The following is a 12,179-nucleotide window of genomic DNA, read 5'->3' as shown; positions in this document are numbered from 1 at the left end:
ATCTGCACTGAAGCATTATTGTTTGGGTAGATAATTTATCAGAGGACCAGAGCTAGAAGAATTGGAAGAAGCCAGCAGGTGTCCAAACCCTCTGGGGTGGCCCAGTGGGTAGAGAGATAAAGTCAGGAAGACCCAAACTCAAATCCTGCCTCAGCCTCTTATGAGGGTGAATGGGGGAAACACTGGTGGGCTTTTATTTCCTCTCCTGCACAGGACTGGGAAGGATATCGGTCAACAAGCATTTATTAATCTATTATTTGTCAAGTCCTGAGGAGTTAAATGACAAAAAAATGAAACCTTTCCTTTTTCTATGGAGTTCACGTTCTATTTAAGGAGATAAAACTTAGAAACAAAGTCTATTTTTAAAGTCAACACTTTTTGTGTGCTGGGAGGGGAAGGTAGTGATCATAGGACTTTAGTAGGACTTTGGCAAACCTCAAATGCTAGGTTACCACCAACACTAACCTCTTGTTTTTGTTTGTGATATGAGGGGGGAAGCAGAATGATGTCTCTGGTCTCTTCTCAGATCTAGGTCTAGAAAGGAGGCACCTGAACTGAGTTTCAAACAAACTGGGGACTCTAAAAGGGAGAAGCGAGGAAGAAAGCACTCCGGATGTCAGCACTTCTGGGCAAAGGCACAAAGGTGCAGAATGCCAGGGGTGAGGCGCAACAGGAAGGCTGGTCGGGCCAGGCCAAAAAACAAGGGAAAGAGGGAGAAGAAAGGCCACAAATCTCAGGAAACAGTCAACGCCAACAGACTGTGAAAGGCAGGACTTCTTGACTGAGACTATACTGCTTGTAGCCTTGGCCAAAGGGAGGGAGGAGGCTCAGCAAAAGGACCAGCAGAGGATTCAATGACAATAAAAACCACAGAAAAATAACTTATTTATTTGGCAAAAAGCTCATCCGACTCTGTAGGAGGCAGCCATTCTCCAGGCACGGAGGCCCATCTGGCTCCTCCCCGGCTCCAGCAGCTCGGGGACCATGGGCGCTGTCCGCTGTCATTCACAGCATTGCTGGGCCCGTCTCCATCGGCATCACCCGCCTTCACCACCTTCAGTCCCAAGCCACGGACTGGAGAGGGCCCGTCTCGCCTGCAGTCTCCAAGCCGGCGAGCAGGGGGTGGAGACGGAGCTGCAGATTCCCAGGGTGAGAGAAACATGGGAGAAGGGCCCAGGACCTCACCTCCTCCATCTGCAGACAAAAGGAAGCATCAGATCAGAGCTCGACCAGAGAGGGGACCCAGCGTTCCCTGCACCCCCAGCACCGTGACCTCAGGGCTCAGGGATGTGACCCTCCTGCAGGACTTCCCAACTGAGCTGGGCGGCCAACTCAACCTTCGCTCCCTCCTGCTCCCAGTCAAAGGATCATAGAAGCTAGATCAGATCCCCCATTTTACAGAGGAGGAAGCTGAGCTATACAGAGGTGAGGGGCTTGGCTTAGGAAGTGTCTGAGGAAGGATTCAAACCACGTTCCTGTCCCTCCACCCCAATCCCCGGCTGCCATTTGAGAGATCTCAGATCAGTATTCCATTTAAGAAGAGATTCAGAAATGTTGAGATCTGAGGGGATCGAGGGCTTTAAAAAGATTCCAGAATCCCCTGCCCAGGGGGCATGTGGAGAGAAATAGTGGGTAGCTGTGGCCTGGACCCCTGAGTGCCCGGCTAAAACAGTGCCCAGACTTACATGCGGAGACATTTGTCCTTGCCCCCACTTGCCACCCGCTGGCCATCCGGACTCCAGTCTACAGCAAACACCTGAACCAGAGCAAGGTGCTCCCGTCAAAGCCAAACCAAGTGAAGCAGAAGCAGCAACGTGCTCCTGCCAGCCCTCCCTCCATCCTGCCACCTCTTTTCTCTTCCTCCTTCCTGCCACTTCTCCTCCCTTCCTCCCTCCTTTCCTTTCTTCCCTTCCTCCCTTCTTCCTCTTTACTTCCTCCCTCACTTCTTCCCTTTTTTTCCTCCCTCCTTCCTTTCCTTTTTCCCTCCCTCTTTCCTTTGTCCCTCCTTTTCTCCCTTCCTCCCCCTTTCCTCCTTCCTTCCCTCCCTCTGTACTATAGGGTGAGGATACCTCATCGGCGTGACCAGGAAGGTCCACGGCCAGCTTCCGTGACTTCACGTCCCACACCTTGAGCGTGCTGTCACTGCTCCCGCTCACCAGGAGCCGGCTGTCTGCGGACCAGGCGATCTGGTACACGGCTGCCACGTGGCCTCGGAGGGACGCCAGATACCTGGGGCAGAAGCCAGTGATTCCTCCCTTGCTCAAGAGCCGAATGTGCTTTCCTGCCCAGCTTCTAAGATCCTCCGCCATATTCCTCTAATTTCCTACTTTGTTACCAATCAAAGCCTTTTAACTCATTTTTTTCTCTCCTTTTTGCAAGATATTCTCTTCTGTTCAGAATCTTCTCCTTCTTAAACATTAAAATCAACCTTCTCCAGGACACCTTTCTTCATTAGCCTCCAGGACCCTGAAGTCAGGGTTAACGGTGAAAGAGCCCCGACCTTGGAGTCCAGGCATCTGGGATCAAATCCTGCCCCTGACACTTGGGACTTCAGTTTCTTCATTTGTAAAATGAGGGAGCGGGTTATTTGGAAGAACTCCATGGCTCCTTCTACTTCTAAATCTTGCTATGATTCTTCGGACCCAATTCTGGGAACAAGTAGAGTAGCACTGAATAAGAGGGGGAGGGTAGGCGGAGAGGCTGAGAAGAGATGGCTATATCTGAACACGCTGGGGGCAAAGCCCTATTCAGCCCATCCTTGGTCTCTGAGCACTATTCAGGCACATGGTAGGTGATTAATAAGTGATTGCTCACTGATTTCCCTTCTTTCATGTCTTTAAATTTAACACATATCAGGGACATCTACTAGCCCTCTCTCGTTCTCAGTGCCTAATAACATTTCTACTCATGTGTCCTAAAGCTCACTTATGTCTCCTCTTAAAAGACTAGAGGTGTGGAGATGGGAGGATCCAGAGAAAACCCCTTTGTCTGACAGATGAGGGACCGAGGCTCTGCCGTGGGTGCCTGGGACTCTGCCGGGCTTGGTCTGAGTGGGATAGACCAAAGCTGGCTGAAGTCCTACCTGCAGCAACCATCCCACATTCCCTACACGGGCCATCCCGCAGTCCCCCCCACCTCGCAGACTCACTTGCCGGTCTTGCCTTCCCACAACTTGACTGACTTATCGAAAGAGGCGCTAGCGATGATACGAGAATCAGGGGAGAAGACCACCTGATTGATGAGGGCCTGGTGCCCCGTCATGCGCTGCAGGGGCTTCTTGTCCTCCGAAGGAGACCACAGGAACAGCGTGAAGTCATCAGAACCTGAGACCAACCTCTCTGGCCCCAGACCCTGGGGGGGAAAAACACACACATCCGCCTTATCCCTGCTCAGGAGACAGGAAAGCAGAGCCTGGCTCTCAGAGGAGATGCCGTTGTCAAGGGCAACAGGCATCAACACCTGCTCGGCTGATACTCCACTGGGCGGTCCGGAGGAGTTGGGAAGGCCTAGGACTGAGCACAGGGCCAAAGGCCTGGGAAAGCCTGCACTGAAGGTACAGGGCTGCAAGGGAGCCAGGGTTCAACCTCTCTGGGCTTTGGTGGCTGCCCCCAATGGCCAGCAAGGTCCCTTCTAGCTCTCAGAAAGGCAGCTGGGAGGTGCCGTGGTTGGGCTTGGGTCTGAGGTGGGATCTTGCCTCAGGTACCAGCTGCCCACCCCAGGCAACTTCTCTTTAGAGACAGCGCTTATGAGGTTTGCTAAGAACTTGACTATGATTATCTCATCTGAGCCCCACAACTCTGGAAGCTACGTGTCCCATTTTACAGATGAGACAACTGAGGCAGGGGGAGCTGAAGTGCCTGAGAATCACATAACCAGTGGGGTGAGGCCCCTAACCTCTCTGTAGCCTGTTTCCTCTTCTGCTCAATAAATGGATCGGTTTATCGTTCCTTCCTGTTCTAAATCTATGTTCCTATTAAATCCCTACCCACAGGGAAACAGCCAGAAGGCTGCACTGGCAAAGGAAGTTTACACACTGCTGTGCCATTAACCGTGCCCCATTCTTAACCTCAGCTTACTCCTCCACAAAATAAGTTCTAAGACTCCTCCCATTTTATTTTTTTATGATTGTTATTCTAAGTGTCAGAGGGAAGGAGCAACGTGATGGAGTTCACCAGGGGAGGCTTCCTGGGAGGGGGAGCCAGAGGGAAGGGCTTCTGAAGTGACCAAGTAACCACTCAGGCTGGTTTGGCCACCACCCACTCACCCTAATTTGGTTGTAACGGTCCATCGCCCTCTCTTTCAGCTCTTGCACTGTGAAAAGAAAAAAGATTAGGAAAGGGCTCAAGTTAGAGAACAGCCTGGGGCCCCATTAACCTCATTGGCTTCCCTGGCCCTGCCACTTTACTCACAGGATCCCTGAACGTCCTGGGCGTTAATTGTGGCCTCTGCCGGCTCAAAGGCGCCCGTTCGAAGGACATAGTCGGTGCTGAGGGCCATGGTGTTCACCCAGTGAGCGTGCCCTTGTAGTGTCCTGCAGAGGACCCCCTGTTAGAGTGAAGCAATGGGAGTGAGAAAACACAAAAAATCACTAACAAAGGAGTCAGGGGGTGGAGGGGGGATGGTGTGTCACAATTTGTTTAGTTGTGTCGGATTCTGTGATCCCATTTAGGGTATTTAGGAAAAAATGAGGGTTGGCCATTCCTTCTCAAGCTCATTTCACAGAAGGGGAAACTGAGGTAAAGTGACTTGCCCAGGGTCAACTCAGTACAAGGAGGCCAGACTCCAGGCCCAGATCGCCATCCACCACGGCCCCGTGTGATCACAGGAAGACAACAGATGTACATCCAGCACACTAATGTTATGAGGAAGACTCTGATGTCAGAAGATTAAAATGCCCCCTCCAATACTTATGGTTCCCCTGCCTCCCTGAGCCTCAGTTTCTCTTCTGTAAAACGGAGGAAGGTTAGACTGGGTGGTCTCTCAGGTTCCCCCCCAACCTAAGCTCTCTCTCACGACTCCTTACATCATGAGCCCGCCAAACTTTGATAGTTCGGTCTTGGGAGGCTGAGTAGAGGAGGCCGTCCCCTCCCCATCGGATGCAGGTGACCGACTGGGTGTGTCCGGTGAGGATGCGGTCACAGCGGCCGATGGTCGTGTCCCAGACCCGGACGCTGCCATCCTTGGAGCTACTGGCCACGTAGCGGCACTCGGGGTTCCTGAGAGAGGAGAAAGATACGTTGGTCCTGCAGACCCGTAACACTGGCCTCCCCTCCCCTCCCCATCCCCGCCTGACCCTCTTGCAGACACAACATCGGCCTCTTCATCCCTCTCCTCCTATCCTTGCCTGATTCCTCATATGGTCAACCCAAAGGGTTCTCCTCTGGTTAAGCCCTTTGGGGACTTCCAGGAAGACCCACCATTGCATGGGAAGGACCCCCTGCACTCAGCTCCCCCACCTGCCCCTCTCCCCATTCCCACCACTTGGAGCAGGAGCCTCCAAGGATGAAGCAGCTCCAAAGATGAAGCTGACACCCCCAGCCCACCCTCCTCATCCCCCCATGCATTCTCTTTGGTAGGACCGAGAAGCACCACTTCTGCTTACGTGTGCAATGGCTCCCAGCTCAGTCCTGTGATCCACTTGCTATGTCCGGCTAGGGCCCTGCCCAGCTGCTTCCCCGTGTTTGGGTCCCACAGGAGAATCTGAGGAAGGAGTCCTTAGAGCTCCCCCATCCCGAGCCCTGCCCTCGGCCCCTCCTCCTACCCAGAATCAGTCCCCTGCCCTCCCTTGGGATCAGAGCAGACACTTCAGCCACTAATCTTTGGGCCTCCAGCCCTGGGCATGAGCTGCCCTCACTGGCAAACGCTATCTCCCTTGGCCGACCCAACCTAGGGACTCAGGTCACCCCAGACCATGCATGTTTCCCTGCTTTCCAGCCATCTGCCTGGACCATTTTCATTGCTTCCCAGAGCAGCTCCTCCTCCTGGACCGTGTCTTCTACTCTTAGAACGCATGCTTCCTGAGGGCACTGTGTCTGCCTCCCACCTCCAGGGCTTAGCACAGCACTCAGTGCATGATAAGCACTCAATAAACCCCCCCATCCATCCTCCAAAAACAGGGTGTGAGACAACAACCTACACCTATCTGACACGGCCTTCTCTGAAGTCCCCCAGCTCCCTGGGGGAGCAGAGCCCAGACTCCGACTGGTCCCTCAGGTTGCCACTTACTTGGCCACTCTTGCAGCCTGAGGCCAGTTTCTTGCCATCTGGAGACCAGGCAATGCTGAGGACCCAATGTCTGTGACCTAAGAAAACAAGGGGTGGGAAGAGGGGTTACCAAGGGAAGGATGAGACAGCCCTGGAGACCAGAAGATGCATAACCCAGCCTCCTCCCGCTAAACTGGCCAGAGGGCCTCGAGTCATCCCACAAGGAGCAGGGACAGGAGGTCCAGCGCCATCCTCCTCCTCACCCAATCTCTCATTTGCTTAGGGAACAGTGCAGACTGTGATCAGCACATAGTCCCCATGCCCCCAGGGCACCCTCTGATAGACCATTCTGCCCTGCCCAGAAGGGAGGATTTGAGAGCCTTGTGTCCACCCTGCTCATCTGTCCCCATACTGACCCTTGGATGTGAAGTGGGGAGTCTCTGTTGTGAGATCCCAGAAGCGCACAGTGGTGTCTCCAGAGCCGCTGGCCAGATACCTGGGGGAAACCAGAACAGCACCCCTGAGTGCCATTTACACAAGGAGGTCCCTTGGGTCCCAAAGGCTGTGGGGTCTGTTGGGCATTCCCCTGGATCTGTTTGGATTTTCTTTTTTAAGGGTTAAAACAAATAATTTACCTGCCAAATCAGAAACAAATACCTTTCCCATGGGGGGGAGGGGATAGACTCTTGAAATGTGGCTCAAACTCAGCTCCTCCCTCCCCTGGGATGAGGAGGATCTGGACAGATTTTGAGACAGTCTCACTCATAAACCAAGCCCCAGACACTCCAACCCTGGCTCCCTCCTTACTTCCCCGTGGGGCTGAAGGCCACAGAGATGACAGCCTCAGAATGACCCTCAAGGGAGCTGGTGCAGCGGGTGATGGCTCGGACCCGGAACACAGCTTGTGGCTGGTAAATGATGTCGAGGACTTTCTCAGTCTCCACCGACTTGGACTCAAGCGTCTTTTCCAGGGAGGTGATGATCTCTGAATCATGGACATAAAAGGCCAAGGGTAGGGGGTCCTCCTGGAGAGGAAGAGGAATGAAGTGAATGCTTATCAAAGAACAAGTAATGGTCCCTTCTCAGTGGAGGCTCCCTGGACCAATCCGCGGAGAGCAGGCTGGGCTCTCTGGCCAGGGGACCAGATGATCATTCTGTGACTGCCTTCCTTGGGCTCACTCTCTGCCAGCAAGACCACATGAAGGGCATTCTGCTGGAGGAGTGGGGTGCAGCACCCTGATTCCAGTGGCAAAGGCCATGTGGCTTCCCAGGGTCAGAGGTCCCTTCCTCTGCCACCGAAGTAGTGACCTGAGGGCTCTGCCCAGGCCAGTTTTTCTTTTCTCTTTACACTCTCTCACCTATCCCTTCCCATGGACTGACTCCCAGATCTACAGATCCAGCCCCAGTCCTTTTGTAGTTTCCAAAATCTCACCTTCTCTCTACCCACTAAAAAGGCAGGAAATACCCTGTCGAAAGGTCTCTTCATATTTTTACTTTAAGATCCTCCTGCCTTTCAGATCAACTCTCCCCTGGACATTTTGAACATCCCAACCCACAGGCAGCCCTTCTCTCTACACACTCAGCCCTTGACCACCGCAGGGGCTTCCTAACCATTTTCTGCACTTATTCCAATTCAATCTCCAGACAATACCTGAGTGAACTTTCTAGTCCAGGTCTGGCCACATCATCCCTCCTACTTCACTGAATTTCAATAGCTCCCCATGACCACCATGATCAAATACAAACCTGTTGAGTCCTTAAAAGCTTTTCACCCAACCTGACTCCAACCTCCCTTTCTGGGATAATTACTCCCTTTCATGTAATCTTATAATCCAGCCAAAGGGGCCTTCTTACTGGTTCTCATATACCATATTCCATGTCCGGTCACCATGCCCCTCATGTCTGGAACAGTCTCCCCCCTCACCCCTACCTCTTAGAATACCCAGATGGCTTCAAGATCGTCCTCACACATTGCTTCCTTATTAAAGGGCAGAGGAGTGTTTTGGGGTTGGCAGGGGTGAAGCCCCCCAGAAGGCTTCTCCAGTACCTGACTGTACAATATGAAGAGACCTTTCAGCAGGGTTCATGTGGACATCATATGCACAATGGGTAAAATGTATTTCTTGCTTTTTCAATGAGTGGAGAGAGTGAAATCATTTGGAACTAAAAACAAATATAAAAATAAATTAAAAAAAAAATTTCCCCCCCAATTAAAAAACAATTATTTTCATTCCCTTCCAGATATCTCATTTCTTAAAAAAGGAAAAACAGTAACAACCACCTTATAACCAAAAAACAGCCAAGCATACAAGTCCCTGCCTAAACCAAATCCAAATAGATGCCTCCAGGCTGGAGATGGGCAGCCTGATGCTTGTCATTGGTCCTCTGAGGAGGCTGGTCTCAAAGAGCCCTCCCACTTACATAAAAATAAACAAATAGGAACTCAGGTCCCTACAGCCACCTTCTTCCGGATTAGACTGTAAGTCTCCAGAGGTCAAGAATCACCCCATATAAACTTGTGTCTCTCTAGTGCAAGGTTTAAGACCCTCAGACTACTTATCAGTTTCATGTTTTTAACTGTATAAAATGCAACACAGCATTACAAAGAAAATGGATTATATTGAAAGTGATTTTTTTTTTAAGATTGAAAAAACATCATTATACCCGGCAAGAAGACTATGCGATGACAAATTCTGATGGACGTGGCTCTCTTCAACAATGAGATGATTCAAATCCAATAATCTTAATATTTTTTATCTGATTTTTCTTGTGCAGCAAAATAACTGAATAACTGTATACATATATTGGACTTAACATATATTTTAACATATTTAACAAGTATTGGTCAACCTGCCACCTAGGGGAGGGGCTGAGAAGGGGAAAATTTGGAACAGAAGGCTTTGCAAGGGTCAATGTTGAAAAATTACCCATGCATATGTTTTGTAAATAAAAAGCTTTAATTAAAAAAAAAAGATTAAAAGCCCCCCACCAAATTCCATTCTAAAGTTTATAAAGGAACACAATACCTGGGACACAGGTGACGCTGAATAAACGCTTGTTTTCTTTCTAGATCCCAACAACGCTTGCTAACTAGATGAGTCTAGGGGCATAGGTTCACAGGCAAGGCCAGAAGGGACGGGGGGCGTGATCTTCAGGATTGGAAGCTGAACCGGCCCGCGGCTGCCTCTTCCCTAAGCCACGCGGGCCGTGGGCACTTCTTACCTTATTCAAGAGCGCATTACACACGAGCTGCAGTTTGTCCGGGGTGATGTCCACGGGCACGTCGAAGGGGGAGCCCAACAGCTGCCCGCCCTCATCTTGGAACTGGACCAGCAGCCGCTGCACGTCCCCACGCACCTCGTCCTGCTGTGGACACGCGGGAGGGAGGGAGTGAGAGCTCTTCCGCTAAGGAAAACCTTTCTGAACATCCCCACGCACCCCGCGGACACGCGGGAGGGAGGGAGAGCTCTTCCGCTAAGGAAAACCTTTCTGAACATCCCCACGCACCCCTCGCACTGCCGCGGACACGCGGGGACGGAGGAGTGTGTGTGAAAGCTCCTCCAGGAAAACGGGGTCTACTGGATCTATTGGGTCAAGCACACTCGAGCTTCCCCACGCATCTTCCCCACGGACACTCGAGGAGGCGGCTGTACCCGGGGGGAAGGAAGCCTAACTTTTGGAATGTCCCCCATTTTAAGCTCTCCCTACCCCCCGCATGGAGTGATCCCCCTCCCCATCGCTCCTAAACTTCCAAACCCCATCCCCCAGCTCACAGTCGCTTCCGCCGCCATCCTGAATCCCCACGTGGAGAGAAACGAAGCGGGAAGCCTAGAGCGCCGCCTCCATAGCGCGGCCACGCTACCAAGAGCGCACTTTGCCCCCTGGTGGCCTGGCGGGACGTCGTCTTTGCCTGAGTTTTGGCGGCATTTGCGAGAGAGCGGGGCACGTCGGCTCGGGAGTGGGAGACTCGGAAGTCCAGAAGGGGACCGTAGATCTGGGGGTGGATGGGAACTTTGACCTCAGTCGGTGGGCTGTGGCTCACACCCTCTGATCTCCCGGACTGTGGCCCAGGCTATCTCTTCCCTCCCTCAGGCGGGAACGCTTCCTCTGCTTGGACTATCTAGAGCCAGCTTCAAATCCATCCCCTTAGTTGTTCTGAAGCTCTGAGAATGTTAGAATGGGAGAAAGGAAAAGAATAATAAAATAATGCTACATTGTAACAAATAAGTATTGTAACTAAGTAACAAACAAACTGGGTCTTGATTTATAAAATAAATACTCTTGTGCTGCAGAGACTAGGATTTCATGGGATTAAAACTATGAGCATTCATTTCAATATTTTAAAATACAATATGTATGCATTTCATATGCATTGTGTTTCAAAAGTTACAGTTTGACAAGTTATACAGATGCCGCTAATGTATTCTTCAAAAGTACAGTTATTTTGATGGATTTCAAGGTGAAATTCTCATGATCAGTTACACTTATAATGTCTTTGTTTCACACATGAAATTCAGTCAGTTTCAAAACAGAATTCAAAACTTGTGAAACATTTAATTAAATTACGTGGGCTGCTTGTGTTGGCAGGTTGTAGGCCTACTTAATTAAAACTCGCTCAAACATTGTTGTGAACATATGTATAAATGGATTTTAGGGTATTAACTAGAACACATACATATATGGATTTGGGGTATTATTAGCTTTTGCTGTTTGAAATCCTTGTTGCCAGCTCTGTGCTGTGTGTCCCATGGGCTCCAAGCTTTCTCAAGAAATAATAAATTTCAAATCTGAGAAGGGTCATAGAAAGCACTTAAAGTGCTTCCTTTCTTATTTATGACTTAAAATTGGTGAGAATTGTATCAGAATACTTCTACTAAATTAAAAATTATTTTCAGTCTTTTCAGTCATACTGCTCAACAAAAAGTGAAGCAACTTGTATTTTTTTTTAAATAATCCAGAAACAATCTGAAAATTTCTCATTTGTAGAATGTTATTTTGTTTTCCATTTTAAAGTCAATTTTCAAGGAGGAAAAAAAAAAGAAAAGAAAAAAAGAAAACAAATTTCAAGGAGGTAGAAAGTAATGGAAAGAAAATATCTTCTTTTTTTTTTTTTTTCTTAAGTTGCAGTTTGAGATGAGGGCACAAATCACTCTCTATCCCACCTCCATTTATATCACAGGAGACAAGCTTTTTAAATGAGTAGATAAGGTAGATACAGCCTGAGTTTGCTTTTGCAAATAGTCTCGCTAAAGGCTGGTTCCCTGATGACAGATCCACTGGCTCCTTCCTTCCTACCCAGCAGCAGCTTATGCTTCCAGCATTATCTTTGAAATTTAATAAAAACTTTAAGAAGAAAAAGCCAGCTCCAGGTAATTGAGATTCATGATTTCATAGGTAATCAATCCCCTCCTTCTGTTCTACAACATTCTTCTACAACATTCATGGAAATGCTCCTTTTGTTTGCTGTTTGTTGTTAGGAATAAAAATAACATAATAAGAAAATGGAAAAAAAACAAAAGGAATCAATCCAAGGCTATCTCCCATGAAATTTAAGGCACTGGAGTTGTTGAGAATGAGAATTTCCAAAAACAACATTGGACACTGAGTGGTGCAGTGGAAAATGTGGCAGACTATTTTTATATCTTCCTTCAGAACCTTCTCAACAGTTCACCCCAGCAATATGTTGATGATATGGGACTATTCGTTGTTTCTTATTATGACTTAATAGTTCATTTACATTCATGTACCTAATTTGTTTAGCTTTTCCTCAACTGATGAGTCCCTACTTTGTTTCCAGGTCTTGCTCTGGATGCTGATGGCTCTCTCCATCTCTATTGGAACTGTCCTGAATCACCTAATTGTTGAAAAGACCCATGTCCATCAGAGCTGATCATCACATATACCAGATGCGGCCCGCTGAGATCGTTTATGCAGCTCGCCAGGTTATAGCAAATGGGCTGAGGGACGGAGACAGA

At 49.5% G+C, this 12,179-nt stretch overlaps 1 protein-coding gene across 3 annotated transcripts; it reads right to left on the bottom strand.

Moving 5' to 3' along the window:
- Positions 1-869: 869 nt before the first annotated feature.
- NLE1 (notchless homolog 1) lies at positions 870-10,036 on the bottom strand. 3 transcript variants are annotated; one of them, XM_074263554.1, is made up of 13 exons: positions 9,978-10,035; positions 9,427-9,570; positions 7,012-7,229; positions 6,621-6,700; positions 6,226-6,302; positions 5,603-5,700; positions 5,024-5,216; positions 4,410-4,545; positions 4,265-4,311; positions 3,149-3,351; positions 2,070-2,229; positions 1,686-1,756; positions 870-1,194 (listed from the first exon to the last, which is right to left on the bottom strand). In XM_074263554.1, exons 1-13 carry the CDS (start codon positions 9,993-9,995, stop codon positions 1,182-1,184), a joined length of 1,458 nt encoding a protein of 485 aa, XP_074119655.1. In that variant the 5' UTR covers positions 9,996-10,035; the 3' UTR covers positions 870-1,181. The 3 variants fall into 3 exon arrangements, with proteins under 3 accessions (XP_074119655.1, XP_074119656.1, XP_074119657.1); XM_074263555.1 differs by having other exon boundaries at positions 9,427-9,567; positions 9,978-10,010; XM_074263556.1 differs by lacking the exons at positions 870-1,194; positions 1,686-1,756; positions 2,070-2,229 and adding an exon at positions 2,495-2,648 and having other exon boundaries at positions 9,978-10,036.
- Between the last annotated feature and the right edge of the window lie 2,143 nt (positions 10,037-12,179).

This window comes from Sminthopsis crassicaudata, chromosome 4 (genome assembly GCF_048593235.1).
Source record: "Sminthopsis crassicaudata isolate SCR6 chromosome 4, ASM4859323v1, whole genome shotgun sequence".
NCBI classification, from domain to species: domain Eukaryota; kingdom Metazoa; phylum Chordata; class Mammalia; order Dasyuromorphia; family Dasyuridae; genus Sminthopsis; species Sminthopsis crassicaudata.
The sequence above is the reverse complement of the archived record's forward strand: the minus strand, read 5'-3'. Positions and strand labels throughout refer to the sequence as shown.